Raw genomic sequence first — 22,048 nt, forward strand, 5'->3', positions numbered from 1 at the left:
ATTTGTAAGATTGTGGAGAGGAGTATTACTTGTAAGCAACGCTTACATTTACGTTTACATTTTCCGTGATATGTAAATGTTCCAGGATAGTCAGCTACCCACGAAGACGCTTTTTTTCGGGAGGCATAGTACACATTAAACTTTGAACAAATAAAAAACTAAAATGATGCAATGAGCGTGTCAACAATAACATACGTAATTTAATTGCCTAGTGGGAGAAGTGCTGCAGTAGGCGTACGTGACGCTGTTCGGTATCGTCCGTCGTTGTCTCGCGTGAGTCTGTGTTTTACTTAGCCTCATAATATTTTTTTTACTGTTTAGCCTCCAGGAATTACAGTCAGGCATTACTTCAGAGGATGAATGAGGATGGTATGTTTGAGTGTAAGTAAAGTGCAGTTTTGTACAGTCTCAGGGTCGACCATTTCTGAAATGTTGGTTAATTGAAACCCAACCACCAAAGAACACCGGTAGCCACGATCTAGTATTGAAATCCGTATAAAAGTAACTGCCTTTACTAGGATTTGAATGTTGGAACTCTCGACTTCAAAATCAGCTGATTTACGAAGACGCATTCATCACTAGACCAACCCGGTGGGTTTCTCATAATATTCTACAAAAACAATAGACGCTCGGCTGTTAAGTGCGCTGTAAGAGCCGAGCGGCTAATAGGTTTTGCCAGCTACAACGTAATATTTTATTTATTAACTAGGTACCCTACTGTAAAATACTGTAAATATAACGAAAATATACATCATTACTACATTTTAAGGAAAATATGCAATAACCAGTGAGATTGGGCTTAATATGCAAATGCATATAATCCGGCCTCTCTTCATATTAATGCTAAATTAAATAAAAATAGTAATTAACTTTAATAGTAATAAGTTATTTGAGCACATATTATTCTATACATTAAACAAAAATGTAGAAATTATAGAATTTCTGTAATTAGTTTTATTTATAAACAGAGTAATATTAGTTTTGTAAAAGAGAATCTTTTAAATGAATTTGTAAGAAGATCTTCTGATTGGACAATTTATTAAAAAAAAAAAAAAAATGACAACGCAAAAATAAAATAAGTCATTTTCTTTATTGATAAACTTTATTCATGGTTTTATGATTGCATTCTTTATTGATGTTTCATAGTTCTGATAGAGGTGATAATGCTATTTTTTTGCCACATATATCTTTTTCATTAATTTAAGATAAGGTATCTTTTTAACCTTATCTTGAAAGAAGGTAAGATTTTAAAATATAATGGAACAAAAAGGTTGGATTTTTTTGTAATAGATATTGATTGGTATACAGGTCTGCAAAGTTTGTATCTGTGAGTTCCAAACAATGTTCTGACAGCCCATTTTTGTAGCTTGAAAAAAATTGTTGTGCTCTTTGCATCTGTAGCTGAATTTCATTATCAGGAATATTATAGTAATTTTTTAATTAATTGGTACATCAAATTAATTGTGTTTCTTTGTTTGTTATGAAAAATTTGGACTTTATAGTCTTACAAAAATTTTTTTTTATATATTTTTTATTATTGATTGCTGACTAATAGGTTAGATTTTCTCACTGCTGTCTCAACTGAGATCAGTTTGTAAGTAAAAATATTGTAATACATTATTTTATTTCAGATGTTTTTAAGATTTTTTAAAACTTACGAAGATCCCATTACTGGTGAAGTAGTAACTGATCTAAATAAAATAGCTCTAAGGTTTGTAAATAGATTTTAATTTTCTATTTTGTTATTTATCTGAACAAATGTGTACAATTAAAGAAGGAAGCAAAATGTTTTGAGAAAGTACTGTAAAAACTTTAGAGGAAATTCTGCTTTACGGTACATTACACTGTAGAATAACATTATTAATGATTAATAAATAATATGTGGCAAATGGATATTCTTTGTATTCCCACAGCAAAACTTTGACCATGTGTGCATAATAAGGGTCCTTTCTTGTATGTTTTTAAAGTTTTAAAAATAATAATACATCAATAAAAATTAATCTAATTTCGTTCCACTTTTAAAAATAACATAAACAGAAGATTCTTTGTTTATAAGCTTCAGGTACACAAACTTCAACACTACAATATTACACAATAGCGAACAAATTAATCTGAACAAAGGAAATTTTTGTTCTGTTGTAGGGAATTTTCATTCTTTGGCAAACTACTTGATGTTTCAGGTTATGTTGTTAGTTCATATGCAAACAGAATTATTGGTTTTTGTGCTTTTATAATTCATTGTCAATTAGTTTTTGGTGATCTTGTGAGTTTCTGTTATAAGTTTGTTATTGGTTTTCAGTTAATACAATGGATATAACCCCACGAAACCAGTCAAAAATTGTTGCTCTGTCTCACCACACACAAATGACTTAGACAGATTGCCAATGAGTGTAGAGTGGGATTAGGTACTGTAAATGAAATCGTGAAAAGGTTTAGGGAAACAGGTTCCATCTCTAAAGAGAAAAGGGAAATGTGGATGGAAAAAGAAAACCATGCCTACACAGGATCAATTACTAATAAGAAAAATCAAAATTCATCTACGATTCATTCACGATTGTCAGCTGTTGACCATAATAGGGACTTGAGAGCCACTGGGACTAATTTTTTTGATAAGACAGTTCATAGAAGATTGATGTCAGTGGGAAGGATTGTTTAGAAACCTAAAAAGAGCAGTTACTGATACAGGTGATGAAGAAAAAATGACTTCAGTGGGCAAAGGAACGTAAAGAATGGACTCCCAACCCCGTAGGGGAAAGACACCTACCTTGTGACGTTACCGGTCGCCACATCACCCCTCCCCTGAGCCCTGAGGGGCTTTACTGGAGGTCGTCTTTAGGCCCTCTAACTGATTACATCTGTCAGTCATCAGCCAGGCCTCGGTCGGGATTCCACCGATATAAATACCTCGGCAGACATTTGCATCAGTAAAATACAAATCAAATTTTGCCTTCACGTAGGCCTTAAACGGACATCTTCACATCAATCCCTGATTTGTTGCATTTATGTCAGCACTGTGCTCAGTAGCTACTAACCATAATAATTTTCAACTAATTCATTTTTCTCAAAGTGAGTGCTCTGGTCATTTACTAGCCCAGAACATATACAAATAATGTACATTTTTCTATTTACTTTTTTGTGAGGTATAGCTGGTTATAGGTGTAAAACAGCCACCTAATATTTTATTTTCTAACTGTACTGATACAATTTGAAACTAAATAATTAATTAACTTTTATCTTTTTTTCTTTTTTTTAAATAAAAAAATTACTTTAAAAATTTTCAAAAACATATATAGAAATAATCACAATAGAAAAAAATAATGTTTTTCTCTGGAAATTTTAACAATTCTCAATTATTGGAAGAAAATACATAATTATGTAAATATTTTGTTAACATTATTATTCATCAACCATTATATTATTTTTTGGAAAGATCATTTTTTTTCAATTATTAAAGCATGTGTGTGTTTTGATAAATTCACCCATATTATCAGACAATTCACCAGCCTATATATGTTCATGTAGGCTATATATGTGTTATTGTAGGCAATTCACCAGCCTACAATAACACATACAGGTGACTTGTTATTGTAGTGGTTGTCATAATAAATTTTAAAAATATTAATACTTCTAGCAACTATTATATTTGTAATATGATTAAATTTTTTATGCAGGTATCTTAAAGACCCAAGTGGTTTTTTTCTTGATTGTATTATTAATATACCAGTAGGTTTAATTTTGAAATACTCTATGTCACATTATGCAATGACATGGGTGAATGTTACTCATCTTTTTCGTTTGGTAAGTGAAGGAAAATTTATTTGGTTTCCATTACTATTATAACTTTAAATAAAATTAAAAAGTTAGCAGTTGAGTTCATGGTTAATATAATTGTAAACTGGACTTCAGTTCTGTAACATGCAGAAATTGGTTAAGTTCTGTTTATGATATATTCATTTTTATTAACTACATTGTATAAATTAATAGGATAAATTTAAGGCCACTATCTTGGGACCAGTTAACCTCACACTTGTGATCTTGATCAGTTCTTAAATTCATTATAAAAATGACTAGCTGTCAACTTATAATTATTGTATTTACAGTTAGTTATAAGAAATAATGTAAAGATTGTTAGATGCAATATTTTCAGGCACTTTAATTAATGTGTGATTTTTAATGTATTTTAAATTTTACTTATTTTTTTTAAGGTAGTCATATGTGTCCTTTGTTAGTGCAAATGGAGATGAAACTGTTGTTAAACTGGATCTATCTTTTAAGTATGAAGATGAGCATATTAACAAAAATGTTATTTACAACTCTAGTAATGAAGAGCCATATCTTTTTTGTCTTCAGTCATTTTGGTTTGATGCAGCTCTCCATATGACATGAAAAATCATGCTAACCATGATTGTTTACTACAGGGGTGTCCAACCCATAGCTTGTGAGCTATGATATGGCTCATTTTATCAACTTGGGCATGAAAATCTAAAAATTATTTCCCCTATAAAATACAATACCGCAGTTAAAGGCCACAGTTGCTCAGACATTTCTTTAATTTTAATGTATAGAAAAAAAAGGCATGAATTATACATATTAATTTGATCGATTATTTGTAAAGTTTTTTGGTTTTATTAAATTATTACGCCACTGACCAGGAATATTTTCATTTGGAAACGGCATCACCTGAAGTGCTGTTTGGGATGTGCCGGTTTATCTCAGTTTATAGTGGTTGTGCACTGATGCTGGCCAGTAGCTACCGAGAGGGCAGCAAGATAGGTTTGTTGAGTTAATGTTTTAATATGTGTATTCACAGAACCTTTTTTATTTATCAAAACTTGTGGATGAAGTAGCAAGTGGTTTCATCCAGGTATAAAAATATTTGTTTCTATTTATCTCAACATTAGTAATTATAATATATAAGCAATTATTTAGTAGTTACACTAATCATGTCAGCACAGGGACCAGAGAAAAAGAAAAAAAAACGTATATATAACTATAATTTTCATGAATAGTGGGAAGTGGAATATTTTTTTATTTGTTTTAAGAATAAGTGTATTTGTTTAATTTGTGGTTCAACAGTTACTGCAGGGAAAAATGCAACAAAGAATGACATTTCACAACAGTTCATAAAAAATATGATAGTGAATATCCTCCCAACAGTAATTTAAGAAAATCTAAGTTGAAAGTAATGAAAACCGCATTAGTTGCCAAACAATCTTTGTTTACTAGGTCCTTGAATAAAATGAAAACTGCTACGATTGCATCATTTAAGATTGCACATATGCTTGCAATGCACAAAACATTTTTTGAAGATGGCAACAATTAAAGAATCAATGCTTGCTGCATCAGAGATATTATTTCAATAATTTAAAAATAAGAAATTATGTTAACTATCCAAGAAGTTCAATTATCCAGAAATTCAGTCACTCGTAGAATAGAAGCAATGTCTGAGAATATCAGAGTATAATTAAAAGATGAAACAAAAATATGTTAATCAACTGATATCTGCAATGTAGTTCCAATAAATATTTTTATAAGGATGGTTTTTAATGATTGCTCAGCAAAGGAAGATATACTGTCAATTTTGCCATTGGAGAGGACATAAGCAAGTTATTAGAAGCCATATTACAGAAATTAATCTTCTCTTTCAATGTCCAAAACAACAGACAGTGCACCTGCCGTGGTTGGTTCTGCTATTGGCTTCCTCACATTTTGCAAGAACAGTGCTGAGTTTCCAAATCTTTTTCACTACCACTGCATCAACATCAACAGGTATTATGTACAAAAGTGCTGCATTATGAACACGTCATGAAAGTTGTTCTAGAAATTGTCAATTCTGTTTGTGCCAGACCACTTCAGAGCAGATTATTCAAAAACTGAGTGATGAAGTCTATGTTGAGTATGGAACTTTAATGTTACATTCTGTAATTAGATGGCTTAATAAAGGAAAAGCCCTACAACAATTTTTAGAGCTTTTTCCAGAGATAAAACAGTTTGTAGAATCTAGAAATGAAAATGATATGGAACTTAGTGATCATAGCTGGTTGTCTGATTTAACCTTTCTTACAGACATAACTAAAATGAATATACTCACCTCATATTGAATTAATAGAAAGTATCAATGCATTTAAATTAAATTTGTGGATGGCCCAAATAAATGAATGTAACTTTGGTCACTTTATAAAGTTGGAATACTACGTTAAAGAAAATTGAAACAAATAAATATTCTGAATCTCTCACTGAGCTTAAAAATAATTTTAAGATTTTCTGATTTTCATAAAACGCAGCCAATTGCTTCATTCATTTTAGATCTGTTTGTTGATATCAATATTTCTGAAATATCACAACAAAGTGCAAATATGATAAAAAATTCTAATAATTTAGAAATGGAAATAACTGATTTTCAATCTAATCTACAATTAAAAACAAAAATATCACAAACAGATTTTTGGATACTCGTGGTTGAGAAAAGATATCCACTCTTAAAAGAAACTTTAGATCAACTTACCTTTGCAAGTGGTTTTTCAACAATTAACTTGGTAAAATCAGAGTTCAGATCCAGGATAACTAATGAACATCTGAATGACTGCATGAATGAATTTAGTTATAACATCGTATATACCAGAGTACAAGAAACTGACAGAAGAAATGCAGTGTCAGGTTTAACATTAAAATTTGTTTTTCTTATATTTAATTTGTGTTTGAATTCTAAATAAATTACATGTTTTCTTTGACATATTGTAATCTTTTTGTGCATTATATTCATTTCATTGAAATATTAGAAACAAAATATATATGTGGTTCACCAAACATTTTTAAATTCTTAATCTGCTCAAACGCAGTTAAAGATGGACACCACTGGTTTACTCATGTCTGAATTTCTGACATTCTAAACGTTGCAGTGGAATTGGGATGAATGGACTAACATCTAGTCCATGAAATCCAGCCTATTATTTTTTTGAGGGCACTTGGGTTTGTTAAACATCAGTACATGCAATGCAGAGGGTAAAATGGAGGATTTTTATGTGGACCCTCTGTCACAGAAATTGTGGAATTAAGCGTTTTCATAACTAAATTAATGCCAGTCAAAATTGTCATAAGGTGCAGGCAGAGAGGCAGTTGGGTGTGCCCCAGATCATTGATCCTGCCTGGGTTTCCCCAGTCAGCCACCTCTGACAAATTTAACCTGGGTCGGGGAGTCAGGTACTGTATGATCTGTATGATCGACATCCCAGGACCTGTACGTAGCAATAAGGGCTTCAAGATGCCCTTACCCATGGGACAATCCCTGACAAGGGCCAAAGTAACTGACTCATGCTGAGCAGTGTAAGCTCACCACCTATTCAAGTCTCCACTACCTAGAGGAGGACACTCCCCATCCACACACTGCAAAGCATTGGTAAAAACAGATCATGGTCATGCCTCTCATGGCTGCAAACAGCCAAGAAGCACAATCATAACCAGCTCAAACAGCTTGGAACTGCCATTACTGTACACCACAATTCTGCATTGGCCAACATTAGGAAAGATAATAAAGTACTATGTTGTTGCTCGCCAAGGACATGTACGTAGAATTCACTGCTGGACATGGTTTGGATTTTGTTCAGGGGGTTTCAGTATTATTATTTATATCTTGTTTCTTAGGATACCTCCGGGACCACTGTTAGATATTGCTTCAGAGGATGAGATGAATGATTTGTAGCATGTGTGAAAGTATCATGCTTGACCAGGATTCAAATCTGGGACCTCCAGATGAAAGGCTGAGATGCTACCACTCATGCCACGGAGGCCAGCTAGGATACCCTGTTGAATGGAGACAAGATTACTCTTGAAATAATTAAATTGTATTACGTTCTAAGATTTTCATATTCACTTGAAAAACTTTTTCTGTAAAAATGAAGCAATGTGGTTATTCTTTTACAGTATCTTTTTACTGTACAAAAAAATTAATAATAAGTGTATGCTGTACTTTTCTATCCAAAAAAAAAAATATTCTATTCAACAGTGAATCATCTTTCTAATCATCAAGACCTGTGCAGAACATTTTGTATTACACCTGTACAGCACTTTACAGTAGTCCCTGATCAGTTTGTGATTGGTCACTAAATATCCAGTCTACTCATTTGAAATTTTTTATTAACGTGAAGAAATTTCTTCATGCAAGTCACTCTTAAGTGAATGCCATTAAACCAAAAGTACAATGCTGCTTAGAACAACCTGATCACGTATGACTGTGTTCACACGGACTTGTACACAAATTAACTGTACACAGTGAAGAAAATAGTCTGCTGCATTCTATTTCCTGCCCAAACTTTTCCCTTATAGAACAAATGAAAATGATCACATACTTGTTCCATAAGTATATTTAATTAATGTAATTTTGTAGATTTTAAAAATAATTTTCTTTATTATTAATTTCAGATAAAGGTATTCAAATTTATTGAAATTAGGTCAGACAGACTGAATGTTAAAGTAGTGTATATAAAAGTATTGGTAATTCTAATGACCTTCACACTTCTTGCTCATATTTTTGCATGTTTTTGGAATGTTGTACATTGTCCAAGAAATGAATGCAGTTCAAGTAAGTGAATATTAACTTATTTTGTACTATAACAAATATTTATTATTACTTTACTTCAGGTCTGAAGATTAAGAAAATTGAAATATATTGTTAATTGACATAAATTTTCATAATATTAAAATTATTATAATTTTTAGTACATTTTTTACCAATTTTAAAATTTTATTTTTCTATTTTTGTATTTTTAATAAAATAAGATTGTTCATAAATGTACTTGCTAATTTTGGTGTTATAGGTAAAACCTAAAAGAAGTGTAGAGATTTTAAGGAAGTTAATTTTGTTTATTGATCACAAGATTGTGATTATAGAATTAATGATCAGTTTTCTTTGTACTTACATCATTGTTTAATATAATCATTCCATTTATTTATTAGTAAAAAAAATACTTCGTATGATACAATATTTAATTTTCATTTGATGCGTCTGAAAATGTCAATTAAAATACTGGATCTTGTAATCTAAGAACATGCAGTTGGAAATGCTGCAAATGATTTTGTAAAACGATCAGTCTGGTTTGATTCATTATTTTTTATATTTGTTACAGATTTTGTGTTTAAATGCATTTAATTCTTTCACTAAAGACATATTTGGTTATAGTATCCGATAGAATTACTCTTAAATAAAATTTAACCACAATTAAACAGGTATAGGTCTTAAGCATTTTTTATGTTTAATTGGTTACAAATTTTGAATTTTTCTTATGACAACATTTTTACAATGTTGTCATTTTTTAAAAGTGCTGCTATTTATACTAATTTCATTTTGCAGGAGAATGTGAAAGTGACTATCTTTGTGCTCTTTATTACACAGTGGTAACATTAACATCTACTGGCTATGGTGATATGGGGCCACATACCAGAAATGAATACTTTTATGTTGTTTTGATGATTATAGGAAGTCAATTTATTTTTGCTATGTTTCTTGGTGATATTACAAATGCTATTCAAACATATAATTATTCATTTATTACATATGAGTTTCAACTTTGGATGTTAAAGGTATGTCAAATTATAAACATTATAAATTTTATCCCATTAATTATTGAAATTTACTTCAATCTGACATTAGATATCATATTTATTACAGGTAGTTTATTATAGAAAATGAAAACAAAAGAAATCTCCCTTTTCTTCTTCATTGATATGTACTGTGATATCAATGTGTGTTGAATGCATAGAGATGCAGGTGATAACAGTTTATTTAATTCAGCTGATGCCTTTGCTCTAGTTTCAACAGGGACTGGCAATGAAATCAACAATACACTGCGGTGATTCTGCTAAATATATCTACACACAGATATATGAACAAATACAAGCATTACTTACAGTAGCAAAATCAAATTTTGCTAACCATCTTATAGGAAGAGGACACATGTACAAAAACATTAACTTCAACATGCTTTGAATATGAAATTTACAAATAGAAAAAATTGAAAAAACATTAAATACAGTGCATATCAAATATATGAGGATAAATCAATTATTATTCGCAATTTAGTTTATTTTTTTTGTTGGTAGTACTGTCGTGTTACGTAGATGATGCATGTGTGGTTTAATTGTTATGTCTGTGCAGGTTTGATGCTGCTAGATTAGTTCCATTATTGCTGCCCTGCAGTTAACCGTGGCTGCTCCACTTTCTGCTTGCACCAAAGAAGAGCAACGTTCAGTGATCCGTTTTTTTACGGTCGGAAGGTGTGTCAAAGGGATGAAATTATCAAAGACTTTCGGTACAGTATGGGAACAGTGTGTTGCCGCAATGGAGTGTCTATAAATGGATTGAAAAATTCAAAAAAGGTCGTACAAGTGTTATGCACGATGAAGGAGCCAGACAACCATTTACCGCCACAAATGAGAAAAACATTGAGCGTGCACTTGACATGGTTTTCTTACAGACGAGTAACTATTGATGAAGTGGCACATCATTTGCAAATTAGTCATGGTTCTGCCTATGAAATCATCCACAACAGACTTGGGTTTCATAAAGTCTGTGCAAGATGGGTCCCAAAACAACTCACACAGTTGCATAAACAAACACGCTTGGACATATGGCAAAAACATTTGGATCGCTATGGTAACGAACGGGACATCTTCTTAGACAGAATCATCACTGGTGATGATTCATGATAGATCCATGTTTCATCATTACGAGCCGGAGAATAAATGGGAAAGTATGGAATAGAAACATCCAAATTCACCCTGTAAAAAAAGTTCAAGACCCAACCATCCGCAGGAAAACTGATACTTACAGTTTTTTGGGACTCAGTACTGGAACATTATGAGGAAATGGGCACGACAATAAACAATGCGCATTACAGTGAGGTGCTTACTGCCAAGCTGAAGACTGCAATTTGAAGCAAACACCGAGAACTGCTGTTGAAAGGTGTTGTGTTGTTGTTGCACGACAATGCCTGTCCACATACTGCTGCCCACACTGCTGAAACGCTCCAGAAACTCATCTTTGAAGTACTGACTCGTCCTCCGTATAGTCCTGATCTTGCCCCTTCTGACTACCACTGTTTGGTCCACTCAAAGAGGCATTAAGGGGCTGTCGATTTACCTTGGACAAAACAGTGAAAGAAGTGGTGCATTCCTGGCTCGCAGTTCAACCAAAAACCTTCTTTTATGAGGGCATCAGGAAGCTTGTGCAACGATGGACCAAGTACTTTGAAATGCAAGGGGACTATGTTGAAAAATTATGTACATGTAAATTTCCTATTTGTATTGCAATAAAATTTATAATTGCATTGTGGATAATAATTGACTTACCCTTGTATTATTTGATTTTATATTAAAAGCTCTTTATTAATGTTTTTTCATAAGGGAGTCATTGAAAACATTGGTAATAATACTTTACTAAGAAAGAGGGTTGATAATTAGCTTTGAAAGGAAGAAAAAATTCTGTTAATCTGAAAGTGAATCATTTTGTATTCAAGAACTGGAAATTATTTATCTAATATTGCTTTGACTAAAAACAGAACCAAATTGTACTGTTTCTTTTAGGCTAATCAAAACATCTTGACTGTTTCTCAGATAATTAAATGACAAGACTAGAGCAAAAGCATAAATCTTTTTACCTCAAAAGTAACCTTTCTATCTTAACTAGAATCTAATTTTTATCAATAATTTTCCCTAATTTTTAAAATATGCTATCATTTTATCTAAATCCCTCTTTATTGTGCAATGCAAAACATTATAATTATGATATTTCATATTCTAATTGTTTTTTTTTTCTTTTATATTATTTTCTACTTGCATTATTGCTGTATAAACACTTGTCATAATATGACAACTAATATTTCTTAGAGGATAATTTATATTTGCTTTTTATTACAGAAATATCTACAAGTTAATGGAGTCAGTACATTAGTAAATAATAATGTAATAGATTATTGTACAAGACTATGGCAAGGATATCATGGTGAACAGATCCCAGTATTTTTTAGACAAGCAAATCTATGTCTACAACAAGATTTGAGTAATGAAATATATGGGAAGCATTTTATAAATGTAAATTTTTTTTTAGTAAATTTTAGTAAGATTTAAAGTTGTAAAATTTAAATAAAACATATAGTGTTTATAAACAAGTCTGTTTATAAACAATAATTATTACTTGTATTTAAATGTTATTTATTATTTATTTATTTAGTTTTATTATTATTTTATTTTTCTTAACTGTAGTAATAAGCCCTCATTGAGAGCTTTTCAACAATATAGCATAAGTTGTATTTATGCTATAGTCAGTTACTTAAGTTATAGTCAATAAAATTCTATTTAATGAAATATTTGGATCTTACAAGGGGAAGGAACATCGGTTTGAATCTGATTACATTTCCTTTTTTTTAATTTAGTCCATATGACCTCCTTGTACGCCTATTAAATTACTTTTTTTTTTTAAATGATAAGTACGTATAAGTTATTAATGGAATAACATTTTTTGTACTTTTCATATACAATCATTATTCATCGTAAATTTTTTTAATAATTATTAATAAATCAATATGTTTAAATTAAAAAAAAAGTTTAAAAAAGGAGATGTGTGTGTGTGTGTGTATGTTCCTGTGTGCAGTATATATATAGATGTAAATGTAATATAATAATTAGTCTATAGAGTGTGTTATATGAGTAAGATACAAATATATTGATATGAATACAGAATATTACATTATAACAATATATGACATTTATGACCATAATGTAAATCACAATTGAAAGCATATTCACGATCACAATACTTCCTTTACCATATTTTATTAAATACAGTAAATGAATTACAATAATAAAGTATAATATCAATCAATAAAATTATTATTTTAGAAATATTCTCAATTAGTAAAATGTGAAAGTTTTTTTTTTAAATAAACAGTATTCAATTAACTGTCAGCTACTGGCAGTGAACACAACTTTAAATTGGCAGATAGTCTTTAAATTGATGGTCAAGAACTTTAGTCATAATTCCAAATTTCCATTGCAATAGTGAACAGTTCTCCTTAGAGATTAATACTAAATCTCCAATAGACAAATTATGTGAAGAAAAATGCCATTTATTTCTCTGCTGGAGGTAATAAAGATAGTCCTTAGACCATAATTTCCAGATGGATTGGACGAATTTCTGGAGAAAATGCCAATCACCTAGGCAATTAATTTCAATTTCTTTGTAATCAGGTTCAGGTAAAGACATAGTGGACAACTGATAAGAAAATGTCCAGATAACAGTGGTTTTGAGTCACGCTAGACAGGCTTCAACCTGTGTTAAAACCATATACGATTCTTCAGAGTTAAAGATTGTTTGTATACGATGTAGATGATATTTTACGCTTTTAATTGCACTCTCCCATAAGCCACAAAAATGGGGTGAAGAAGGTGGAATAAATGACCATAATGTGTTTTGTTTGGATGAAAATATTTGAATGTTTGATTTTAGATTTTCAAAATTTAAGAATTTAAAAAAGTCATACAAAATATTCTTGGCAGAACGGAAGTTGGAATCATTATCTGAAAATATTTGGGTAGGAATACCTCTTCATGAAATAAATCTTTTGAGTGTTGCAATAAATGATTATGTAGTCCAACCTGAGATTATTTCTAAATGAATTGTGGTACTGAGGCTTATAAAAAGTGCAATATAAGATTTACTTAAGGACCACTGCCCGCCATGACAAATTGTAAGTGGACCTCTCCATAGTCTATTGCACAGACAGGGAATGGACAAGAAGGTACTATTCTGAAAGGTGATAACTGACCTAGTTGTTGCATTTGAGTTTTTGGGTTAAAATGAAAACAATTCAAACATTTATTAATGATTGTTTTAGTATTTAAGTTCCAGTATTTCTGGCATCATTCATTAATGATGTGTCAATTGTATACCAGAATGTAAAAGTTGTAAATGTTCAGCAGTGATAACTAATTTAGTTGTATTTGCTTTTGAGTGTAGGATAATAGGATGTTTAGCGTAATAATATAATAAAGAGTGTTGTAATATACCTCCTACTCATAATAATCCTAAGTCATCCAGAAATGGGCCACGTGAAATGATTTTACTTTGGTTAGAAATAATTTGATTGTTTTTAAATTTATTTATTTCACTAAAATGTACATGTTGAGACTGTTTTATGAAAAAGGTAAGGGTTTGACTTAATTTCCTTGTAGTTAAATAACCAGCGATTTGTTTGGACCAATTTAATTTAAGGTTGTGCATAAATCAGAAACAAAAGCTAAATGTACAAATTAGCTTCATGTATTTGTTATATTATATTTGATATATTTGCTTCTTGATATAAGATGACATTCAGGATTCTTAATATAATTATTAAAGTAAATATGAGTATTTGGCCAATGAGAAGAAAAATTGTAAGAGCCAAGAAGGACCACGACACCAAAGTGATATACCAACTAATTTACTTGGATTACAACTCTTAGACAATACGTCAACTGGCAATACGTCCAAAGACTTAATATAGTGCAAGAGCTATTGCTTTGAATTTCCGTAATCCCATTACTTATAAATACTTCTAAGCAGACTAATGTTCGTGAATCCAGGACAATGCTATTGTTGAATCTTAATACAAATGTATTTCATCAATATGTATATTCAGAGCACCTTCACTTATAAACATGAGAGTAGTAAACATTCAGATAATTCAAGCCTTGGTGTTTTATTTTCTTTTAAAGAGCAAATCATGATTTGGAACAAAATGAATTACATGAAATTGTTTGATGAGAAAAATAAAGTTCGAATGTAGACACAGCAACCGTAACCCTTTATGGAGGCTTTTGAAAATCTGTCTATTTAGATTGAGTTAACCTTAATGCCATTGTTGAATTTAACTGGACAACTTATCTTAATTCAATTAAGTGCAACTGATCATCTCAATTAATTTTAAGTAGCCATAAAGATTGTGTAAAACATTTATGACCGATACATACATGACAGCAGAAAACAGTAGGACCAATAAGACTTAAGAGTCAATACTCTGCAATAATAGAAAGAATAATTCTTTTAGTATAAATTTTAGTAATCTTATTACTTATAAATACCTTCCAAGCAGACGGATGTCCATGAATCCAAGACAATTTTATTGTTGAATCTGAGTACAAATTTATATCTCTGCTAGCCAGAATATTTAATATTCTATAAAATGTGTAATTAACCTAAATGTCATAATTTAATAAAATGTTTAACTAATTTAATGTAAATTAAAAAGTAAATAAAGAAAATGATGATTATTAATAATTGATTATCCAGCGTTACTTAATGTATACAGTTTACACTATCAACAAATTACTCCGTGGCTGGAATTGTTCATTATTTTTGGTCCTCCGGGCTGAATAATTTAAAAATATGGATAAGACCAGATAATTAAATAATTATGTGAAATATCAACTACATGTGAAGTTATAATATTGTGATATGTATAAATACACTGCATCTTGGCAAATTCAATCTTCATTGTTGATATCCAATAATAATAATTAACTTATGAATGAACAAAAATATTATTTTGGAGTTTTCTTCACTACATTGAATCTGGGTTCATAATTTACATTTACGTAATTTACATTCATAATTTAGTTTTACTTTGATTTTTGGCACTAAGAAACGAAGTCTTAGCCATTATTAAAAATCTTCTAATAAACAATGAAAATGATAAAATCTCATTAGATTTATTAAAACGATTTGATAATAAATTTATGATCGCATATTTTAATGCAGACCACATTTTAAAAATATTTTTTTTAAAAAGAGAATCATTAGATCTTCCATCTAAATTCATTAATTACATTTCTTCATTTGTCAACTTGCTTGAAGCAATGTAACTTCTAGTTAACATATTCGAATTCACTGAAATTCAGTTTCTAACAAGGCTAGATTATAAAGCTGTCAGAAAAAAGTAATATATAAACTAATATAAAATGCTGATACGGACATCACAAAAAAAATGTGCTGCAATGTAGTGTCCACCACCCTGCAATTGTGTAACTGAAGTATCATATCTCAGTTTCAAATGAAATAATTTTAAATGAAGTATAGCAAAAAATGTGTATACGTAATTTAACAGGCATTCAAGAAAGTCATATGGAGCTCACACCATTTTTATTATGATTTAATTTTATTTTATTATGAAATTTTTATTATTTCATAATAAATTTTCTTTTATGAAAATTTATTTTATTATTATGAAATAATGGAATTATTTTAGCCATGACTAAGGATGCAGGATCCCACAAAAGTAATCTCATGAAAAATTAAGGTAAGATGTATACAATATTATGTACTAAATGGTTTATTTAATAGAATTTACAAATAATTTAAGTATGTAGGAATAATAATTTTAAAAAGATTTTCAGTAAGATGATAACTATATATATTCTCTTACACATACACACAAAATATATATATATATATATATATATGCGAAAGAAATTACATTTTAACTTAATAATTAATTTTTTTTTTAATTCATGATTACAGTGTTTTCTATTTGTTGGTATACATAAAGATTTGCTAAGACAGATAATTTGTTGCTGTAATCAATGTGTTTTCCATCCTGGTGATGTGATAGCATATGAAGCACAAGTTGATGATACAATGTATATAATTCACAAAGGATTTGTTAAATCAAAGTCCACATTGACCACTCGTGTGTACACCCTTGGTAGTAAAGATTTCTTTGGAGTGGTAAGTATAAATTTTGCAAATAAAATTTTATTTATAATATACATTCATAGATGCAACTATATCTGTTTTGTTGAAAAGAAAATAAGTAATTTTAATTTTTGTATAGGGAGATTCCATACTGTTTAAATAAATCTACACCTATTCAATCGAATGCTATGACAATGAAATTCTAAATAAGTTGAACATGTTTTTGGTGTGTTCAGAGGTCAGAACTGCTTGCATTTTGTGTAAAATAGTGAATTGAAACACAAAAAATCTTGAATGTAAATGTTTCTTTTTTTAAATTTTGATAAGTCTAAAGTAAGTTGTGTTCCAACTTACTCTGCATCTCTACAATAAAGTTCATTATTTAAGCACTTCCCTTTTCCCATTGCACATTAATGTTTCCCATTTCCATTTAAAAATTATTTTAAAAATTACAAATATTTACAAATTTCTTTTGAAGTAGTTTGATACAATTTAATGTTTATTTGCTTTTCTAGCTTTCAGTGTTATTTATAAATGTAAGTTTGAAAGTGCTATTTCAATTACTCATATTAACTTTTATAAACTTTCAAAATAAAGAAAATCTGTTACAAAAGCATATTTTTAGTTAATTTGTTGTAAAATTTATATAAAGTATTTTTATTATTTATAATTATAACTATAACTGATCTCTTATTTATATAATACTTTTAACTACAAAATAAATAAAAAAGTGTAGTGGATACTTCATAAATAATTCTCTAAAGTAATTATTTTAAAGTTATCTATGATTAATTTTTCTCTGTTCTTATTAAATGAAGCCACAAGGTCTTTATCATGATACACCACACACACGTACCTACGAAGCCATAAGCGTTTGTGTTATTCTTTCACTGTGTCTTAATGACTGGGAGTACCTACTGAATTTCTTTCCAGCCTCAAAAGTTGAACTTTATGACAGAGCTAAACGGCTAGAAGTTCTTTATGAAGATGTAGTAAGTCTTTTTTAAATATTCTTATGTAGTATCAGTTTACACTCATCTAAATATAGACTACAATAGTATTTTGTTTCAGTTAAGAATTTGTATTATTTTCCAGTTTTCTAGTTTTTTTTAGAACTTGTAATTATTGTTATTGTTATCCAATAAATTTAATAAAATCTTAACTAACTCTCCATGTATAAACAAAGATAATTATAGACAACAGCTACAACTAAATGCATCTTATTATCTAAAAATATACATATTTTTGTAATAAAAGAGTGATCAGTATTATCAATCAGAGTTTGGGAAATCCACAAATGTAGCCTGCTTATGAAACTAATCCAGTTTATTTTTGAAAAGCAGTTAGTTCTGAACATTCTCTCTAACCCACTGTTGTTTTTCTATGTGAAAATTTCATGCTTTCCAGAAAATAAGAAACAAATAGAATAGATATATTATTCACTTTTATCATGTAAACTTCATGAAGTCTGATATTTGTGGAAGCTTTATTTAATACTGAAAAATTCTTACTGAATTGTATATGTTTATGAGTTTCAACTTCATCGACAGTGGGTAGCTATTAATTATCCTTTTTTTTTTTAATCTACTAATCTTTAATTGATGTCATCCGCTTCTTCCACAAAATTTTTTCCACTTCATTATTTATTCAAATATTTATTGTATCCAAGTAAATGAACTTTGAAATAAAATAATATTACAAAAGGTTTTTTTAAGTGTTTAAAAACTTGCTTTATACATTTTAGTCATGAGTTTAATTAGTAGAATAATTTCAAAAGATATCACATATTGAAATTTCTGATAAAATTTACTATGCAAAGTAACGAAATAGTGAAGATTTTGATTATTGAAATACAATTGTAAATTAACAAAACTTTTTTTTATCGCTTATATACATTTAAAAATTTACTCCCATACGAGGGAATGTTTGTAAAAGAAATGGTGGAATATTACATTGTCACCCAACCTTAGTAACTGTGCAAAATTTCATCATTAGGCAATGTCAGGAAGTATGTTAAATTAAGGATGTAAGATTTAAGGACAAACATGAAAAAACTGAAAAATAGAAAAAAATGCATTGTGAGTTCAAATAAAGCAAGTGATAATAATACTGAAGATTTTGCATGAATAATTCAAAACATTGTTACAGGTTAATTAATTTAAAAAATTAAAGTTAGCTGCTCTTGCAAACCTAGTCTCTGAACCTGAATCTGTCTAATAAAAATTAATATTATCTTGTTTCCCTTTATGAATCATAAAGTCTTACTGCTGATGAGGAATCTTTTTTTATGCCTTTTAGAAATATATATCTATACTACATGAATTACTAAATCAGGTGCTTTGAGGGTAGGCAAAAAAAAGACTACTGAAGCCAGGCAGCCGCACTTTCAGTTTTTATTAAGGATGCTACCTATGGCATCCTTGATGTTTGATTCAGAATAAAAGAAGCTAAAAGCTAATGTTGCGAATGAAGTATTAACTCTGAGTACAAAGTCTAAATATTTAGCATAAAAGACCTTTTGGTGTTCTGATTATAATTGTCAAATTGCAATAACATTATTTATTACAAGTAGAGAATGATAATTTAATTTTTAAAGAGCATGATCATTAAGTATTCAATTAGAAACTTGTTATCAGAACCTTGTTTTATGTTATGATAACCTTGTTATCAGAAACAAATTGGGAAAATAGTACAATTTTTTTTTAGAAAACTGTACTATTTTCTAGCTTGCCCTTTAGTAAGTAAGAAATAAACATAAGATGAAAAATATTTGGATTAAGGAATTATAAAATCTAGCTCGAGACTAAGAAACTTTTGTGAAATGTGTAATATAATTTTTGTCTGATAACTTCCAGAATTATTTGAAAAATTACAAATGAACTTATGCTAAAGTTATTCATACTGCTAAAAGATTATTATAATAATTTCATATTTAATTCAAACAATAAATTAAAATCATGTATGCAGTTACCAAAAGTAATGATTTGAAATTAAAACAAGTTACTAACTTGATAAAAATACAAAAGGACTCTTTTTCCATTATCTCATCTTCTACTCAGATAGCAGAAGAATTTAAATATTTATTTATTATTTTCCAGTACTTCAAATAATTATAATATTGATCTATTTAAAAAAAAACCATTTGCTTCGAATTGTTTTGTTAAATCAATATTATTATTCAGTAATTAATAAGAAAGTTGAAAATTGTATTTTAAATATAGAGTAAATATGCAGTGGGTATTGATGATTGATATTCCTGCTAATGTTTTACAAGTTTATTAATTTTGCTGACACTCATATTATAAATTTGCAGACAGATCAGTCTTATAATTGTCTCTTCTAGTGCAGCAACAGTTGACAATTGAGTCCCTTCTGTTAATTTGAAATTTACAGTATAGAAAGCAAAGATCTAGGCAGGAATTATGTGTGCCTATATGTGATTATGGTAACACGGAATCTGAAAAAAACATGGACTTATTGCAACAGAGGTAGGATGTATGTAAATTGAAAACATTTAAGGCTAAAAGAAAGTGACTGGCTCAAAAATTACTGAAAAAGCAAATACAGTAGAAAATAAATGTTTGGTTTAACATAGGTAGCTGCTGCATTGTATGTAAGTAGGGACCAAAACAGAAAAAAATACGAATTATTTGAAATACAATAACACTGGTCAACATGATTTTTTCTCACAGTATAAAAATAGGTGTACTTAATGCAGTTTTTTATGCTGCTTTCAAATATGTATTCAGAATTTTTCCATCATCCATAGTTTTATTTTAATTTTTTTAAATATTTTAAAACATTTTTTCATCCATTGTCAAGTAAAAGCTCCTAGAGCATTGTAAATATGATTGAACCAAATGACCTAAGTCAAAGGGTAGTGTTGCTACTGTTGTGCGGGTTCAGACGTGTATAGACATGTACAAATGTGATCTAGTGTAGTACACATTCATCAGCACTTTAGAAAATTTATTAAATTTTATTTAATTTTTTCTCATTAATAATATATTATTGAAAATTATTTATTATTTTATAAGGAAAGCAACTAGTATATATTTAGTAGCTTATAGCATATTTTAGTAACCACAGCATGACCTACCGCAGTACAATCTTTTCAGATTCTTTGACTTCTTTCATTTTTCTCTAAAGTCTGTTTCAATAAAATTTGTAATTAGAATTACAAGAAACAGATGAAAATTAGTGGTTTCAAATAAAAACTTGCATTATTACTTTATTATAATATTTCTAAAATTGTTTTAATTCATTAAAACGTATTAAATTTGTTACTTTTTTGCAGGATGATGAATGTTTATCAGTTACATCTGATGTTTCAAGTGATATATTTTGGGACTAATTATAATTAACATTGTAATTAAATTTCTATTACTACTGAAGAGAATAATTTTATGAAATAATACTGATGAAAAAATCAATATTGATAAAAAATTTAATGTAAAAATTAAAATTAAGTAATATTTTATTTTTATTTTCCTGATTAATGTAATATAAAACTTTTAATAAAATTTATTAAAGTGGTCCATTATATTTTCATTATTTCGCTTATTTCAGTCAACTTGCTATGGTGTAGTTAAAGAGAGGGTATCAAAACGTTTTGAGACTAGCTCTGTTGACAAAAACAACTTTATTTATGTACATGTGTACACAGTCACCTTCAAAGTAGAAGATGACAGTACACAGCAATACAGTGTTGTCAGTGTTCTTGCCACTTCGGGAATATGTCCTGGAAGTCCACTTCTTGAAGCGTGGAAAATACTTTTTGCAGTTCACGCTGGATCTCCACAATGATATTAAAATGTCACCCTAAGCTGAATTTTCAACAGCAGAAAGAGGGCGAAGTCTGCAGGAGCCAAATCTGGAGAGTATGACGCACATGGAAGTGAGGTCATCTTGCAAGAAACTTACGTGTGAAGAGAGAATGGCGACAGGGTACATTGTCATCATGGAGCATCCTTTTTTTCACACACCACAGCTCTGGTCACTTTTTTAAATTCCTTCCTTAGCCATGTTAAAACCTGGCAATAGAACTCACTTTTGACGGTCTGACCACTGACGACAAATTTATGATGCACAATGGTTTTGACATTTTCCAGTGCTCAGCTCATTGAAGGTCTTCCTAATCTTTTGTTATCTTCCAGTGATGTTCTTCTGCTCTTGAAGCACGCATGCCACTCAAAACACCTTGCACAACTAATGGCAGTATTGCCATAAACTTGCTGCATCACGTGTAACAACTTGATGGCAGATTTGCTGAGTTTCACATAAAATTTCACGTAATCACAAAAGTGGTTACTCACATGGTCAAATAGC

General features: G+C 29.7%; 1 protein-coding gene across 1 annotated transcript in view; it reads left to right on the forward strand.

The window, feature by feature from the left end:
- The window catches only part of LOC142326950 (uncharacterized), a 127,752-nt gene extending 106,652 nt beyond the window's left edge, over positions 1-21,100 (forward strand). Inside the window, exons 32-39 of the mRNA XM_075369681.1 lie at positions 1,632-1,711; positions 3,672-3,798; positions 8,419-8,572; positions 9,347-9,576; positions 11,911-12,084; positions 16,547-16,753; positions 17,539-17,712; positions 21,018-21,100. Of these exons, the coding sequence (XP_075225796.1) occupies positions 1,632-1,711; positions 3,672-3,798; positions 8,419-8,572; positions 9,347-9,576; positions 11,911-12,084; positions 16,547-16,753; positions 17,539-17,712; positions 21,018-21,074 (1,203 nt within the window). The 3' untranslated portion in view covers positions 21,075-21,100. The remainder of the gene's footprint in view (positions 1-1,631; positions 1,712-3,671; positions 3,799-8,418; positions 8,573-9,346; positions 9,577-11,910; positions 12,085-16,546; positions 16,754-17,538; positions 17,713-21,017) is intronic.
- The last annotated feature ends 948 nt before the right edge of the window (positions 21,101-22,048 follow it).

The sequence above is a fragment of the Lycorma delicatula genome, chromosome 6 (assembly GCF_047948215.1).
Source record: "Lycorma delicatula isolate Av1 chromosome 6, ASM4794821v1, whole genome shotgun sequence".
NCBI lineage: Eukaryota > Metazoa > Arthropoda > Insecta > Hemiptera > Fulgoridae > Lycorma > Lycorma delicatula.